At 48.3% G+C, this 17759-nt stretch overlaps 1 protein-coding gene across 3 annotated transcripts in view; it reads right to left on the bottom strand.

Annotated features, from left to right (window-relative positions):
* Positions 1-17759, bottom strand: part of SCARB1 (scavenger receptor class B member 1) — a 93207-nt gene that overhangs the window by 19585 nt on the left and 55863 nt on the right. For 2 of the 3 annotated variants that reach the window (XM_019977766.2, XM_019977767.2), the window contains exons 4-8: positions 16524-16727; positions 14021-14116; positions 11312-11427; positions 8445-8611; positions 1635-1753 (exon numbers count right to left, since the gene is read on the bottom strand). In XM_019977766.2, the coding sequence (XP_019833325.2) occupies positions 1635-1753; positions 8445-8611; positions 11312-11427; positions 14021-14116; positions 16524-16727 (702 nt within the window). Of the gene's footprint in view, positions 1-1634; positions 1754-3306; positions 3351-8444; positions 8612-11311; positions 11428-14020; positions 14117-16523; positions 16728-17759 lie in introns of all 3 variants that reach the window. The other variant, XM_070769370.1, reaches the window with a different exon arrangement.

Here is a 17759-nt window from a genome sequence, read left to right as displayed (position 1 = left end):
GTAGCGTAAGCTACTGACGTTAGTTAATAACAACATTCATTCATCCATTGTAACAAACTTGGTGCCAGGGGAAAACGAGGTCTAGGAACTCTGTATTTTCTGCTCAGTTTATCTGTAGGCCTAAAACTAATCTAAAAAACAAAACAAAAACAAAGTGGGGACTTCCCTGGAGGTTCAGTGGTTAAGACTCCGTACTTCCACTGCAGGGGGCAAGGGTTTGATCCCTGGTCAAGGGAACTAAGATCCGACGCGGTATGGTCAAACAAAAAACAAAACAACATCAAAAAACAAAGTATATTATTTTTTAAAAGACAGACATATGCAAATGATACTCAGGTTTAAAGAAAAAACATTTTGAAATAAAAAAAAATTTTTAATTAAAAAAGAAGACCTATGTTTGAATTCAGCCTTATCCCTTGCTTACTCTCAACCACTAGGATCTCAGTAAATCAAACCCATGTTTACTGAGATATAAGTACTTCTGTGCTAACCGCTAGAATTCAAGCAATTAACAGGACAGAACAGCTCTTTCCCTGATGGAGCCAAGAACCCCATTTACTAGCTGGAGCACTTAACCTCTTTGGGCTGCAGTTTACCCATCTGTAAAATGGGAATGGCAATGCCCACCTCCCCGACTATTATGAAAATTAAATGAGTTGGTGCATGTGGATGAATAGGATTATGTCTGGAGCATAATGAGCATTCTAGAAATATGAATGTGAAGTGTGTGCAGTCATGGCTGACTTCACTAACCCAGATTTATTTTATTTTATTAATTTGGCCAAGCCATATAATTTTCGGGATCTTCATTCCCCAAACAGGGATTGAAGACACACCCTCGGCAGCGAAGGCATGGAGTCCTAACCACTGGAATTCCCTAACCAGGGAATTCCCAGTCTGGATTTTTAGTGAAAAAAGAAGAGAGAGCTAGAAGGTGGAGTGCTAGGGGCTGTGGGTTGAGTCAGTGGCTAAGAAAATCTGAGTAGTACACCAAGGAAAACAGCATGAAAAAGCATCAAGGAGAAGAGCTTCCAAAAAGGCCTATGGAGGGAGACCACGAATGTCCACTCCAGAAACAGAAACCCAAAGAATTTTTTTAACTAACGATAAAGCCACCAAGTCCAAAAGGGCAAATTTGCAGTGAATGGAGGCCCTAAGAGAAGAAGCAACAGGGTAAAGACATGCCCAAGGGAGGGTCACGTGTGCAGGTCTGATATGCTCCTGGTCCCTGTTTGTAGACAAAACATCACACAGGACAAATTCCCCCGAACCCAGTTTATCTGCAAGACGTGCCAGGTTCTTGTCGGTATCTAAAGATCTTTATGGTATGTTGGCACAGCCAGAGGGCTGCCTCTGGCTAATTTACAGGTTGATAACTCCTAATTAATTTACTGTATTATGATCTTTTTATAGAGACAGTTCCCTTATAAAGAGATAATAAAGTCCTTGCACTATGGAGTCGGGGCAAACTTTGATGACTTGATAGCCTAGAAGCTATCAATGCCAAAGGAACCCAGGCTTCCCATCCCCACCCTGGAACAGCCTGGTACCTGGCAGGGAGAGGAGAAAGTTGAGTGCGCTCCAAACAGAAATTCCCCCCACCCCCACCCACAGGCTGACAGGCAGGGGCTCACCGGGTGGATGTCCAGGAACAAGGAATGTTCTTTTGGGTTAGGATGGAGGCCAGACACTGCCTCTGCCAGGACTGGGTCAGCGTTGTAGAAGTGAGGATGGGAGAGAAACAAGGGCGCATCTGGAAAGCAAAGGGGCAGAGAGGGGGTGTCAGACAAAGGCAGCACGTTTGCACATCCAGAGACCTGCTCACGTCATGCCCTGAGCTGGGTGAAGGGAGGCACAGGCGACGAAAACACAGCCACTGCCCGCAGTGCACCCACTCGTGATGATGACAAGATGCAAACAGCAGTAACTAGACAGAACTCATTCGGTGTGTGATTATTTACCAAGCACCCAAGAGGCGCCAGGAACTGGAACCCACCCAGCAAGGGACAAGCTCGGTGCCATAGGAATGGTAAAGGAGGAGAAATCAAAGCAAGGAGAAGATGCTGGCTCAAAGATGCCGGCAGAGGAGTTCAGGGGATGGCATTCCAGGTGAAGGGACGGCAGAGGTGAATGCAAGGAGGTGAGGAAACGCACAGTGAGTATGGAGCAGACAGTGCCTGGAAGGAATGATGGAAACTGAGGATAGAAAGACTTGAACTTGGGTGAGAGGAAGGGCCTCTGGATTGCCAAGCCAAGCAGCCTGGACTGTCTTCGGCAGGCAATACAATGATCAGAGTTGTTCGGGTGTGCACACCTCAGGTCTCCCTAACGTCCACGGGAGGGGAGAAGACACACCTGCTTCGTTCCTTCTCTCCCAGCAGCTGGTCTGTGGGATGAAGGCCAGTGTGTGAGAACAGACCCTGACTCGGATCCCTCCGAGTGAGGAATTCACACCCAGATACCTGAAGCTGAACCTCTCCGTCAACCGACCGAGAGAGGCAAACACCAGGGCATCCTCATGTGCTCAGGACAACAGACAAGCCTGACGGACAGTGAGTCAAGGAGGAAAAGAATAAGCCTCCCCCAGAAACCGGCAAAGGTCAAGAATGGGCAAATCACAGAGACAGAGCACAGCCGGCAGTGACAGGGGCCGGGAAGAGCAAAGATGGGGAGTGCTAAGGGGCACTGGGGCTCCTCTGGGGTTGATGAGAACGCTCTGGAACTAGACCGCGGCGGACGCTGCACAACATTTTGAATGTACTAAACGTCACCGAATCGTAAACTTTAAAATGGTTAACTGGATATTACAGGAACTTCACCATGATGCGAAAAAAAAGAAAGAACAAAACTCACAAGGTCTCGTCCCCTAAAACCAGCAGCCCATCAACTGCCAGCCAAGTGACCCACATTCCTGTTTGTGTGTGCCTGGCAACCTCAAATGTCTAGGTTCTTTCTGCTTTTCTTAGCAAAGCCAAGCACCGGTTTAAAATAAAAGCTGGGGTTTCACTGCTGTCTGACTTCATTTTTCCCAGAGTCCTTTCCCATCCATTGTCTTCAAGTTTCTCAACATTAATTTATTCTTCCCAGTATCTCTCTGATGTGTTGCCATATCCGGATACCCCCTGCACTGTTACATAATGTGCTTCTTTGAAGCAGCTGCTACTGCTTTATTTCAACAGCTATATTTTAAAGATGCTTGCTATCTGAGGCATAACTGGTAAACACCTGATGGAATTAGAAAATAAATACAGGAATAAATACAATGTGAACAAATGAATGCTGTAGATTCTATCCAGAGACTGTTACCTGCATGAAAAGAAGAGTCTGGCACCCTCAGACTTGCTTTTTCTCTGTCAAAAAGGACACATGAGTGTTAGAAAGGCACTCAAGCCCTCTTAGCACCAACACTTTCTCCTGGAGATAGTCAGGAGGAGAAAAAGAATGGAAAACAGAAGCCGTATCTCACCCTATCTGCGCGCCTGCACACACTCAATTGTGTCTGACTCTGTGATCCCGTGGACTGTAGCCCACCAGGCTCCTCTATCCATGAGATTTTCCAGGCAAGAATACTGGAGCAGGTGGCCATTTCCTTCTCCAGGAGATCTTCCTGAGCCAAGGACCGAACCCTCCCCTCTTGCATCTCCTGCATTGGCAGGTGGGTTCTTTACCAGTTGAGCCACCCCAGAAGACCCCCTCGCACCATGTAAGTCAATTTTATTTAAAGCTGCCTCCTTGAACCTTTGGGGTCTTGGGCACCACCAAGGACAAGGTTTCACAATTTGAAAAACCTTGCTTCCCATTCTCCCATCTCTACCATGAGAGGAAATCAACGGAGCAAACACACGAGGAACGCCTCCCCCTCGGTAAGGGAAGCAGTCACTGAGCCAGGCCCTAGAAGATGATGAACCTCAAACAAGCTCCATCACGCCTGCAAGGCTCGGGGGAGACTGAGATGGGCTAGACCAATTTGCCATCACCTGCTCTTGCTTCAGCTTGCTTGGTTTTTTAATAGTATGTACACATGTACATGTTTTTTCTATTTTATTTCCAAACAGATTGAGAGAGACAACGCCCAGGTAATAAGTGGTAATTAATTTATAGCTTTATGACACATCTAACCAGACCTAATTGCCCAGGATCACCATGGATTACAATTAAGGGGCTCCAGTGAGCAAGTTTCAGGACCTTACACAGCACGGAGGTTGGAGGAGAGACAGTTTTCTGAGTCCAAGAACTCCTCAAGGCCCAGAAAGGGAAATGAGTGGGTATTTCTTATCTTCAGATAAAATACCACAGAAATACACACACAAGTGCACCCAAAAACATGTATGAGAACATTCCTAGCGCTACTAAAGTAATGGTCAATGAGCAGAATCTTATTGGATGCCCATGAACAGTACAAGAGGTAAGGAAATGGAAGTGCGGTCCCACTGAAATACTATACAGCAATGAAAAGAGCTCTCACAACAATGGGGACGGACTTCACCAATTCGAAAATGGGTGAAAGAAGCCAGAAGTAGAGAACAAGAAATACATGCTTTATGACTCCATTTACATAAAGACCAAAGGCAGGCAAAGCCGTGGTGCTGGAAGTGAGGCCAGCGGCTGAGAGGATCACTCCTGCTCTTTCTCCATCCCTTTGTGGACTTTCAAAGTGCGTATATCAGTTGGGTATCTTTCTTGTATATATTATTTCAATGTAAAAGAAAAAATTGTATTTACATAATGCATACGTAATTCCCTTGCACTTCTGAAGTTCTTTTGGCACACGTGCTAAGATGAGGCAGTGTAATTCTCAAGCCTAGCCCTTGGCAGTGGATGGATATGTTGTTTGTGCCTGCCCCGTATGCACCATCTCCTAGAACCCAGGCTTCAATTAAGCCCCTCCCCTACTTTCAGCCTCTTGCCATGTGGGTGCTGGCTCCACTCACTGGAACCAGGGGCTGAGCACCTGCTACAGCCTGCCCAATCTGCATAGCCCACCCTTGGCCACTGATTGGCTCACAGCCAGTCATGTGATATAAGCCAGCCCAATCAGAGCAAACTCTGGGACTTTTGCTGGACTACAGAGGAGCCACAGAACCCTTTTCTGCTGGGAGGAGGTGAGCCTGGACCCTGGAGCCAAAAGCCTCCCTGGCAATGAAACCAGTCCAGAGGAAAATCGAGCTGGCCCATGGCAAAAGGCAGCTTTGGACCACAGCTGAGCTCTGGAGCCATGCCTAATACAAAGATAAACCAAGAAGTGCCCTTTTCGGCCTAATCAGGCTGGTATAGCATCTGCCACTTGCTATGGCAACTGTGTAGCACACAGCCTACCAGGTCTCTGCACTGTCAGCTCACCTACAAGCAGAAATTCCCATAGACACCAGTGAAGAAAGAAGCAAACAGAGGAAAAGGGCAGGAGGGCCAGAAACGGCCATGCCAGAAATGGGCACTTCCAGGTCCCAGCTTCAAACATGAAGTACCTCATTCTGCCTGAACTTGGGGAAACCGTCCAACCTGCTGACAGTCCCTCCTCCAAACCCTCCTGCAAACAACCCCTCCCAAATCCCCATCTCCAGCTGACAACGTGGCTCTAATCAAACAGGCCCCAAAAGACAAGACCTAGAAAGATGAGGAATGGCTTCTTGTCCTACCAGCCCTATGAGCTCAGTCACACCCCAGCCTTGAGCCTCAATTTCCTAAGTAAGATACACTCACACATCCCTACGTTTACACACTGCGTGAGTCCCCACTACATACCGAGCACAATTCTAGAAGCTGAGGACACAGACCTGCCTACAGTGTTTACCGTCCAGTGGAGACACTTTCAGTGATTTCAGGGGGTGATGAGCACCAGGATGATAATAAAGGGTGAAAGACAGAGTATTTGGGAGGTGGGGTGGGGAGAGCAACTTTAGAGTGGCAAATCAGAGCAGGCCTGCTGGAGGAGGTGCCATTGGAATAGACCAGGAGGAGGTGAGGGAAAGACCCATAGAGATCTACAGCAGCCTGGGGAATAGCTGACACAAAAGCCCTGAGGCAGGACCAAACTAGATATATCTTAGAAAGAGGGCAAAGGCAGTGGGGCTAAAGAATAGTTAAGGGGAAAGTACGGGAAGAAATCACATTAGAGAGACCAGCAGAGGCCACATCCCGACAACAGTGGGCCCCCTGTAAGGACTTCGCTCTACACGCATGGGTTGGACATTTAAAGAAAACGGTTGGGTTGCCAGTCAGAGTCTCGGAAAGGCCCCCTGGGCGGCTGGCTGGAACCATGTCCAATAGAACTTCCTATGATAATGAAAATATTCTCTTTCTGTACTGTTCATCCCATAGGACAGTCATTCGACTCAGCACATGAAGGTGGGGACCATCTGAAATATGGCCAATGCAATAAGGCACTGCTTTTTTAATTTGATTTCAATCAAACCAATTTCAATTTATTGATTTCTTTTTTTTTTTTTTCTGGCCATGTCATGTCATATGCAGGATCTTAGTTCCCCGACCAGGAATCGAACCCACACCCCTTGGAGTGGAAGCCTTAACCACCGGGCCACCAGGGAAGTCACCGATTTCAATTTAAATAGCCACATAAGGGGAACACACTGCGAATTCTGAGAAATGGGTGGCACAGAGGGTAGCCACAATGCAAGAGGAAGGCCAACTGAAGGGCCCTGGACCATGAGGCAGCAGGAAGACAGGAAGGACTCAGGAATTAATTTGAAGGCCGGGCTTGCCAGTGACCTGGATGAGGGTCAGGATAGGGAGATTGCGCTGACATCCAAGTCTCCACAGTAAGCACATGAGGCGGGGTGCCTCGAGGACTGGCACACAACCAGAAAACACTGACGATGCTAGAGGACAATGCGGCAGCGCCAGCGGCCACACCCAAGCCCGTAACTGCACGCCACTGAACAAGTTTTTTTTAATTAATTATCTTTTGTGGTTTTTTGGCCATGCCATGCGACAGGCATGCTGGATCTTAGTTTCCTGATCAAGGATCGAACCTGAGCCCCCTGCAGCGGAAGTGCGGAGCCTTAACCACTGGACAGCCAGGGAAGTCCGACGCTGAACAAGATTTCACGGAACTCAGGCCGTTGCCAGCTTCCTTTCCTCCCCAGATGAGGGGAAAGGTCCTCCCTACGATGCCTCATTTTAAGCTACCCATCATGGCCGGGGAGGCAGAATGATGCCCTTCCCAAAGATGTCTGCTTCCTAAGCCCTAGGACCTGTGGATTACAAGGGTCACAAAGGGAATTAGGCTACAGGAGGGGTGAGGGCTGCCAATCAGCCTAAAATAGGAGTGTGGCCTAGATTGTCCAGGTAGGCCAGATAGAGTCTCCAGGGCCCTTAAAACTGGAAAAAGGAAGCACAAATGTATCAGAAAAAGAAATGTGACCACAGGAGTGGGATCAGAGAGCTCTGATGTTGCTGGTTTTGAAGATGGAGGAAGGGAACCCTGAGCGAGGAATTCTAGGGGTCTCTGGAAGCTGGAAGCAGTGACAGATTTTCTTTTCTGGGGCTCCAAGTCACTGCGGATGGTGACTGCAGCCTTGCAATTAAGAGATGCTTGCCCCTTGGAAGCAAAGCTATGACAAACCTAGACAAGGTATTAAAAAGCAGAGACATCACTTTGCCAACAAAGGTCCATCTAGTCAAAGCTATGGTTTTTCCAGTAGTCATGTACGGATGGACCATCCACACATGAGAGTTGGACCATAAAGGCGGCTGAGTGCTGAAGAATTGATGCTTTGGAAGTGTGGTGCTGGAGAAGACTTTTGAGAGTCCCTTCGAATGCAAGGAGATCAAATTAGTCAATAATGAAGGAAATCAGTCCTGAATATTCATTGGAAGGACTGATGCTGAAGCTCCAATACTTTGGCCACCTGATGTGAAGAGCTGACTCACTGGAAAATACCCTGATGCTGGGAAAGATTGAGGGCAGGAGGAGAAGTGGGTGGCAGAGGATAAGATGGTTAGATACCATCACCGACTCAATGGACATGAATTAGAGAAAACTCCGGGAGACAGCAAAGCACAGAGGAGACTGGAGTGCTGCAGTCCATGAGGTTGCAAAGAGTCCGACACAACTGAGTGACTTAACAACAAAAACTAGAAGCTGAAAAAGGCAAGGAAACAGAGACACCCCTTCTACCTCCAGAAAGGAATGCAGCCTGCTGACACCTGGCTCTTAGCATGGGGAGGCCTGTGTCGGACTTCTAAACCACAGGAGTCCTTAAGATCGTAAACCTGTGCTATTCCAGGCCACCAAGTTTGTGGGAATTTATTACGACAGCAACAGATACACACGGCACATTTTTTTTTTTTGAGTTATCTTCCTGGCCCCTCACTATCTCTGGACTAATGGAATTATCAAAGGTACAGAGGCCAGGCATTAAAGAGACAGACAAGCCCCCCGGCACGGGCCCCACCTCCCGCCCTCCCACAGGGACGACACGTACTGAACCTGCAGGTGCTGACGTTTTGGATTCCGGACTCCCGGCAGGGGCAGAAGCCCTCGTTGGGCGGGTAGACGGACCCGTTGGCAAATAAGGTGCTGGGAGCCACGAAGCGAAAGGTGGGGATGCCTCCAAACACCCCCTGCTCCTTGTAGACGAGCTTCATGGACCTGCAGGGACAGATGATGTAGGATGACATCCCAGCAGGCGGTGACCGGAACTGGGTGGCCTGAGTAAACTCACTCCCCACAGGCATGGCCACCCCCGTTCCCCCGCCTCGTCCCAGTTTGCTCCGTCTCTCCCTGGCAAATTACAACAACCTCCTTATGTGTCTCCCTGCCTCCACCACCTACACCAATCCATTCTCCACAAGCTTTAAAACAAGGACAAAATATATCACAACAACCCCGCATAAGACTGCAACTACTTCCAGTCTAGAATAAAATCCAACGTCATCACCATGGCCACAGGCTTCTATAGGATTCAGCCCCTGCTAACTGGAGAAGACTCTTGAGAGTCCTTTGGACTGCAAGGAGATCAAATCAGTCAATCCTAAAGGAAATCCACCCTGAATATTCACTGGAAGGACTGATGCTGAAGCTGAAGCTCCAATACTTCAGCCACCTGATGCAAACAGCTGACTCACTGGAAAAGACCCTGATGCTGGGAAAGATTGAAAGCAAAAGGAGAAGGGGGCCGCAGAGGATGAGATGGTTTCACAGCATCACTGATTCAATGGACATGAATGTGAACAAACTCTGGGAGATAGTGGAGGACAGAGGAACCTAGCGTGCCGCAGTCCGTGAGGTCGCAAAGAGTCGGACACAACTTTAGCAACTGAACAATAACCCGGCAACACCATGTACTGCACCCCAGGGGCCTCCTGGCCATTCTTCCCACATGCTCCCTCCTGCCCCAGGGCCTTTGTACCTGCTGCTCCCAGTGCCTGGAATGTTCCTCCCTCTTATTCCCACATCAGACTTCAGTTCTTCACTCAGGTCCCGTTTCTGCTGTCACCTCCGCAGGGAGCAGCACCATCACCCACCCCCATTCACCCTCTTTCCGTTCACCTGGCCTTATTGCTCAAAGGCACTTCTAAACTTGAACATGGCCTGTGGATGAGAACCAGCCCACCTGTCCTATCCACGGGGTCCACTCAGCATACATGGCCTTGGAGCCCTTGAAATGGGGCCAGTCCAAGTTGGGATGTGGCTATGTCAAATACACTCCAGATTCCTATGGCTTGATACCTCCAAACAATTGGGTAAACAATTGAAAACAGCTCTTCAATATTTTTCTCTCTCTCTTTTTTTTTTTTTTTTTGCCACACTGCACAGTTTGTGGAACTTCCCTGGCCAGGGACAGAACCCATGCCCCCTGCAGTGGAAGTGTGGAGTCTCAACCACTGGACGCCCAGGCAAGTCCGTCTTTAGTATTGTACATTTGTTTACCCACTGTGACATGATACCATTTTGGATCTCCTGGGTCCAATAAAACATCATTAAAATGACTTTACCTGATTTTTCCTTAATGCAGCCATTAGGAAATTTAAAATTGTGGATGGGACTTGTATTATATTTTTATTGGAGAGTGTCACCCTAGACAATAGTATCAGGTCAATGCTAAATTTTCTCATTATGGTGGTTTGAGGTAGTTACATAAGGAAATGCCCTTGTTTTTAGAAAACACCCACTGAAGTATTTAGGTGTCCAACATACTCTCAAAGGGTCCAGAAAAAATATACAGAGAGAACAGAGGGAGGGAAGGAGAGAGAGAGGGAGAGAGAGAAGTCAGGAGGATAAAGCTGATGGGGCAAAAGAAACAATCAGGAAAACTGGAGAAGGGAATGCAGAGAAACAGCTTCCCTCGTGGCTCCGCGGTAAAGAATCCGCCTGCCAAGCAGGAAATGCAGGAGACGAGGGTTCCGTCTCTGGGTCGGGAAGATCCCCTGGAGAAGGAAATGGCAACCCACTCCAGTACTGTTGCCTGGAGAATCCCATGGACAGAGGAGCCTGGCAGGCTACAGTCCACGGGGTGACAAAAGAATCAAACACGACTTAGCGACATTTTAAACAACAGCAAATGCAGAGAAAACTGCACTTTCTGGGAACACTTCTCTAAGTTGAAATTTCTAATTTCAGGAAGTGAACACACACAGAACAGAAACACCTCCACTCTCTGACCCTCCCCTGCAGGTCCATGGGCCTGAGTCCCCTGCCAGGACACAACCCCCAGGGACCAAGGACCCGGCCATCCTGTCTCTGCAGGGACCCCAGTGCCTCTCGCAGACAGGGCTGTGTCAAGATCTGCTAGGGTGGCAGGTGAGTCTCTTGAATTCACATCAGTGAAATCCCAAGCAAAGGATTTTTCCAGAGTGGCCTCAACAGAGGAGCCGAGGACAGGGAAACACCCAGAGAACGGCTCTAGGAGCCGCTGTCTCTTCTCATCCCTCTGCCGGGGCCACTGGCCATTGTTTAGCCCCAAGCTGACCTCCGAGGCTGTACTCTGGAAAGTGGAGGGGCTGCAAGAGAGGCATCCGGGCCTCTCAGCACCCAACTGGAAACAGGGCAGCTGGCCCAGGGAGCCCATCGTTGCCTTATTCCACGGCCCCTTGCCATCTTGCCCATTTTCTGTCCATCACCACCACCAAGCCCCAACAACCGCCAGCAGCCTCCCTGGGCCTTGCAAAAGCACCACCAGTTGGAGTTCGGCTCTTCATGGAGCAGCCAAAGAGAATTCAAGCGGGCGCCAGGGGCCAGTGGACATGCAGAAGAGCCAGGCGCTTTCCAAGCACACGCCACAAGCCACTTGGTTCAGCTCTGAGCATCCACAAAGCAGAAGGAGGCCCTGTCACACATCAGGGCGATTACCGGCAGGCCTCAGGGCTGTAAAATTCCAGCGAGGATTCAGGGGTCATAAATGGTGCCCACATCTGCCCGGAAGTTCCGTTAATCATGTTGCACTGATCGGAATGCCAATAGTTGACCTGTGGGGAAGCATTTAAACACAGCCTCTTAGTCAAGCAAGAACTCATAAAGACTTGGACACTGCCCACGTGACTTGGAGCTCCAACTTCACACACCATGTGAAGTCACCACCCAATTGAGAGAAGCCAGTCCTCCTGGATAGACGTCCTGGTGCAAGGAGATCAGGCTGTGTAGACAGACAGCCAGAGAGACTATCGATGGCAGCTCCCCATTCCCTGACCGTGCGTCCCTGAACGTACAACTTTGCTGGGGACTCAGTAACTTCATCTGTAAAGCGGACCTGTCACTCACACCTCCAAGGAGCACAGTGAGCGGGAGAGACAGACATCATCGCCTCTCAGACAGGAAGTGGGCAGACACGTCATCAAAACAGTCAAGTGAGAAGGTAGTTCCATAAGTAAAATATTTAAAATCATAATGGTCGCTACCAGGAGATTACAAAAACCGTAGTTGCTTCTGGAGAGTGACACTCGGACAGAAAAAAAAAAAACTTCTCACTTTTTACCCATCTGTCCCAGTAGAAGGTTTTTAAGCATATGTTCATATGTGCGTATGTGTGTATGTGTGTGTGTGTATATATGTACATCATATTGGGCCTCCCTGGTGGCTCAGTGGCAAGGAATCCACCTGCCAATGCAGGAGACACAGGTTTGATCCCTGGGTCGGGAAGATCCTCTGGAGAAGGAATTGACAACCCACTCAGGTATTCTTGCCTGGGAAATCCAATGGACAGAGAAGCCTGGTGGGTACAATCCATGGGGTCGCAAAAGAATTGACATGACTTAGAGACTACACAACAACCACATACATATACACACACACATATTTTGGCCACACCATGCTGCATGTGGGATCTTAATTCCCCGACCAGAGACTGAACCCGGGCCCCCTGTAGTGGAAGCTCAGAGTCCTAACCACTGGACCACCTGAGAAGTCCCTGTACATTTTTATCTTGAGAAAGCAAGCCAAAGAGAATTCCCACAGTGTCCATTCAGAATGGTTATTACTGGTTGCGATGGTAATCCTGTCAGTCCGGGCCCTGATGGGGGATAATCTGTCCCCAGCCCTCAGCCCAGAGGATAATCTATTACAGCCCTCTCTGCAACCGTCACCCTGATGAGCGTTTGGAAGGTGTGGGCACCACCACCACATAATCATTTTCATGAGAAATGCTGAAAGGCCACTCAGGTGAAAAAAGCAAGTTGCAAAACAATGCACACAGTATGATTTCATTCTGCTCCTAGAAGAAAAAAAAAAAATCGCACCTCAAATGGATAAAAATACACAGGAAGAATATACCCAATACTGATAACTGTGGGTTTCCTCTGTAGTTCGGGTGGGAATGGGGCTGGGCGTGTGAAGACATACAAAGTGCACTTTATATCTGTCTCTATTATTTTATTTTTTAATGTGAATGTCTTCCTGTGTTTCTAGTGCAATTTTTTTTTTTTTACTCAATCTTTTAGTACAAAGGATGGCTGTATCTTCAGTGTAATATTTTTGAAGCATTCTTGTAAGTGAAGCACCAAAGGAAAGAAACAATGGGGTCCCTAGCATACAGTAGGTGCTAAATAAATGATATGCCCCACCCACCCACTGGGAACCAAGAACTAGTTTTCCTTTTGTTTCGTTTTGGCCACGCCTTGCTGCAAGTGGACAGAACTTCCCCCAGGAGGGATCGAACCCACCTCTGCTGCAGTGGAAGGGCAGAATCTTAACCACCGGGCCGCCAGGAAAGTCCTAGCTGAGGCTTTGCTTGCTTGCTCAATCCTGTCTGACTCTTTGCAACCTCATGGACTGCAGCACACTAGGCTCCTTTGTCCATGGGATTTTTCAAACAAGAAAGAATACTGGAGTGGGATTGCATTTCCTCCTCCAGGGATCTCCTACTTGGCAGGCGCGTTGTTTACCACTAAGCCACCTAGAAAGTCCTGCTGCTGCTGCTAAGTCACTTCAGTCGTGTCCGACTCTGTGCGACCCCATAGTCGGCAGCCCACCAGGCTCCCTCGTCTCTGGGATTCTCCAGGCAAGAACACTGGAGTGGGTTGCCATTTCCTTCTCCAATGCATGAAAGTGAAAGTGAAGTCGCTCAGTTGTACCCAACTCTTAGCGACCCCATGGACTGCAGCCTACCAGGCTCCTCCATCCATGGGATTTTCCAGGCAAGAGTACTGGAGTGGGGTGCCATTGCCTTCTCTAGTTGAGCCTTAAACACAGATAAGGTCTGGGACTCAAGAGCATCTCCCCTACAGATGCAATCCCCTCCTCTGTTTTGTTTCTTTAACTGAAGCATAGCTGATTTATAATGTTGTGTTAGTTTCAGGCGTACAGCAAAGTGATTCCACTTTACATACACATGTATCTATTCTTTTTCAGATTCTTTTCCCATTTAGGTTATTAAGGAATATTGAGCAGCACTCCCTGTGCTACACAGGAGATCCTCGTTGGTTGTCTGTTTTAAATATAGCAGTGTGTACACGTCAATCCCAAACTCCTGTTTTAAGAGGAAGAAGGTGCTCTGGGCGGTGGATCCCAGCCCTTGCCACCCCCATCTGGTCCCTGCACAGGATGGCTGTCACCTCTTGCCCTCACCTTGCTGACTCCATTCCACTTGTCCACGAGATGGATCCTGCTGAAGTTTTTGACCCCTGTGAACACGGTGAAGAGGCCAGAATCGGAGTTGTTGAGCTGCAGACAACAGCAGAGAATGACATCTTTAAGCCCCAGGATGGAGGTAAAGGACATGGGGAGTCAATACTCAGGCCCCCCACAGGCTGCTCCCCCTTCACCCAGAGAACAGGGGCCTCATTGTCTTGTTCACCGCTGCAAGTCCAGCACTGGGGGAGTCGAGAGGAGGAGGACTTGAGGGCTTTCTAGGAGGGACACTCCTCTGAACACCACATCCGTCCTAGAAAACGTCCCATTTTCCCTTCCTAACTCCAGGAAAGTCTGGTTCTCCTCTCAGGTGAACGGTAGGGTCACCCCATCCCATTCACCAAATTACAAGAAAGCATGGCCACGTGACCTCTTCGATCAGTGAAAAAGGAGAGAAAGGATAATGTCACTTCCGGGTGGGAGCTTTAAGAGCTGATCATGCACATGTCACTGTGCTTTCTATCACTGCTATCGAGACCAGAGAAGCATGTATCCAGCAGAAGCCTCCCTCAGCCTGGGTCCCTGAGTGACCACAAAGAGCAGAGGAGCCCTGGTCACCCACACTAGACCTGGCATACAAGTAAGAAATTAACCTTTGCTATTCTAAGCCATGGAGATCTGGGGGCTGCTTAACCCGGCCTATCCTGAAACATACAGGCAAAGAGAACTTGATGTTTATCAAGTTCTTTCCAGACAGAAAGTCCAGGCTTTGGCACCCTGAGGGAATTTCTTAGAAAAAGATTTCTAATTCAAAGCAAAACTGTGCAAAGCACACACAAAAAAATCAGTGGCCGCTGGGTAAAATTTAGAAAGCACCCTTTTACTTCTGAGGATGCCGTATAATGTAAGGTACAGCACCCGTGAGGAACTCAGTAGGGGTTGTTTACCGGCCAAATAGCTACATTGATTACTGACTGGGTAAGCCAACAGGGCCTAAGTTCAAAGCCTACTCTAGCTTCCTGATATCAGTGTGCCCTGTCATTTGTCCATTCAGAGCTTTAAGAGCCCAAACTTCAGCCAGTATAAAGAGACAGTAACAGACACCACTACAAAGAGACACTGGGAGTGTTAAAAGACCTAATGTGTAAAAACTGTTCAGGATAGTGCCTAAGAAATAGTAACATCTCCAAATGCTAGCCTTTATTTTTATTATTGCTGTTATTATTATTAATAAATGCTCACCCAAAATAATACTATCATAATAATTATAACCAAGTGTATCAGAGACTTCTAGTTACTCCCCAGAGTCCATTCTCCCCTTTCTCCTTCATATCAAAACCCAAACCTTACTCAGAGCATCAACACACTAGCTGTAAGTTAACATTTTCCAGCTTCCCTTGCAGCTAAGTGTAGCCACAGGTCTAGTTCTGGCTAACGGAAAACAAGTGGAAATTGGTTTTCTCCGTCCCAAAGAGGGAAACAGCCAGGGCATGTTGCTTTGTCCTCAACTCCCCCGACTGCCCCTGAATCCCCTACCACTTCTTCCTTCCTGCTGCTACCTGGAAAGTGAGTGTGATAGCTGGTGCCCCAGCAGCCTCTTGGACCATGCAGTAATCTTGAGTATGGAAACCACACTCTAAGGTGGGGAGAGCAGAGTAGTAAAATTCTAGATCCCTGAAGAGTGGGAAGCCACCACACCAACACTGCTGGGCTATTGCTTTGGAATTTCCACTATACCTAGTCAAAAATAGTTTATAAGCATGTGACTCAATCTCTAATAACTTTCATTTGTTTACCAGTTTACAGTTTGCTTTGACAAGAATCATGTCACTTACCTTAAACCTGTCAACTTACCCACACACCCAGAACCTGTCATCCTGCTCAAAAATGTACTGAGCAGCGATCACATGCCTATAACTGAATCATGATTTCTCCCTCCTACTACCCCCAACACCAGATCAGCAGAGCCCCAAAAGGAAACTCAGGCTGGAGCAACTCAGAGGGCTGTTTACAATCTGTGATTGAGGGAGCCAAGGTCAGGGATCAGAGGTCAGGGATCCAACTCTACATCAGATCATGACTCAGGATCCCAATCACTGACACCACTAGGTTATGAGGGATCACGATTAAGATAAAGCAGGCAACTCAGAGCAAAGCAATAGTTGGCATTTTTGACCTGCCTCCCCAGCAGCCATTCCCCTTTCTTCCAGCACCAACCTCCAACCATCTAAGCTCAGCCCCAGTCACATCATTTGAGCCTGGATCAAGCTGTGCCTGAATCTCCCTACAGTTTTCAGTTATATGAACCAATAAATCAATAAATAGAATTTAACTGAAACTGGCTTTGGCTTAAGCCAGTTTCAGTTAGGTTTTCTGTCACTGACAACCCACAGCTCCTGGGGCCTCTGCCAGCTCCAAAAGCAAGCTGGTAACTGGTTTCCAGGCTGTGTCAGTGGGGGACAAGACAGCGGCCCTGAACTTCTCACTGGGCCACACTTACCTCAGCAAATAAGCCGAACTTGCCCTTGAAGGGGAGCGAGTTTGGGAAGTACTGATTGATGAGGTGGATTAAGGGGTCATCATAGCCCCACATGATCTCGCCAACAGTGCGGTTCATGAAGGCACGCTGGCCAAGCGTGCTGAACGCCAAGGTCATCATCAGCTTCAAGAGCCCGGGCCTGTTCTCCATCATCATTGACGCACTCTGCAGAGCCAGGGGACACCACAGGTTAGAGGCTAGACACAGCTTGTCTGCCCTCCCTGGACCTCAAGCCAAGCTTCAAGGCACAGCCATCCCGGGACGTGGTCAGGCCTAGAAGGATCCCTGCAGTGGGCATCTGGGGCATCCGGAACCATCCCCTGATCCTTCAGTAACAGGACCACCTGTGCTCTCGGGTTCAGGCCGACTTAACTCCACCCCGAGCCCCAGAGGCAGTCGTGTGCCTTAGCCCTGGTTAATCAGAAACCTTCCTCTCTCTGGCTTCAGTGATTGGTCTGGGAATATGTATGCAGCCCCATCAGAACCAACAAGCCACAAGGAGCAAACCAGCTGGGGTTATGGGGTAGAGAGGGAAGGTGGCTCTGGCTGCCTTTGAACGTGGTGTGTGTAAGACTGCAGCCACCCTGAGGAGTGGATCTACCAGAACATGGAACCGACACAAATCTGGGCAACCTCATTTGCACTCTGGATCAAGCCACACCTGAAACCAGGCCAACTCCTGCCCTTTCAGTAACATGAGCCCATAAATGCCCTTTTTACTTACGCCAATTTAGAGTACCTTTCACTGTCACCTTATAGGCAAAGAATCTTAATGCAGACTGTACTCTACTTCCTTAGCATCTCCCTTCCAAACTCCAAGAGCCCCAAGCACCAGTTCTACCTAGTATCTGGGTGCTTAGAATATGGGTGAATTTATTTTCGAATTTTTGTTTTCCTCTGGAGATACCATCTTGGCACTTGGTTTACTTTTTAAAGGTGCCTCATCCAATGACTGTGTGGATCACAATAAACTGGAAAATTCTGAAAGAGATGGGAATACCAGACCACCTGACCTGCCTCTTGAGAAATCTGTATGCAGGTCAGGAAGCAACAGTTAGAACTGGACATGGAACAACAGACTGTTCCAAATAGGAAAAGAAGTATGTCAAGGCTGTATATTATCATCCTGCTTATTTAACTTATATGCAGAGTACATCATGAGAAACGCTGGACTGGAAGAAACACAAGCTGGAATCA

The sequence above is a fragment of the Bos indicus genome, chromosome 17 (genome assembly GCF_029378745.1).
Source record: "Bos indicus isolate NIAB-ARS_2022 breed Sahiwal x Tharparkar chromosome 17, NIAB-ARS_B.indTharparkar_mat_pri_1.0, whole genome shotgun sequence".
NCBI lineage: Eukaryota > Metazoa > Chordata > Mammalia > Artiodactyla > Bovidae > Bos > Bos indicus.
The sequence above is the reverse complement of the archived record's forward strand: the minus strand, read 5'-3'. Positions and strand labels throughout refer to the sequence as shown.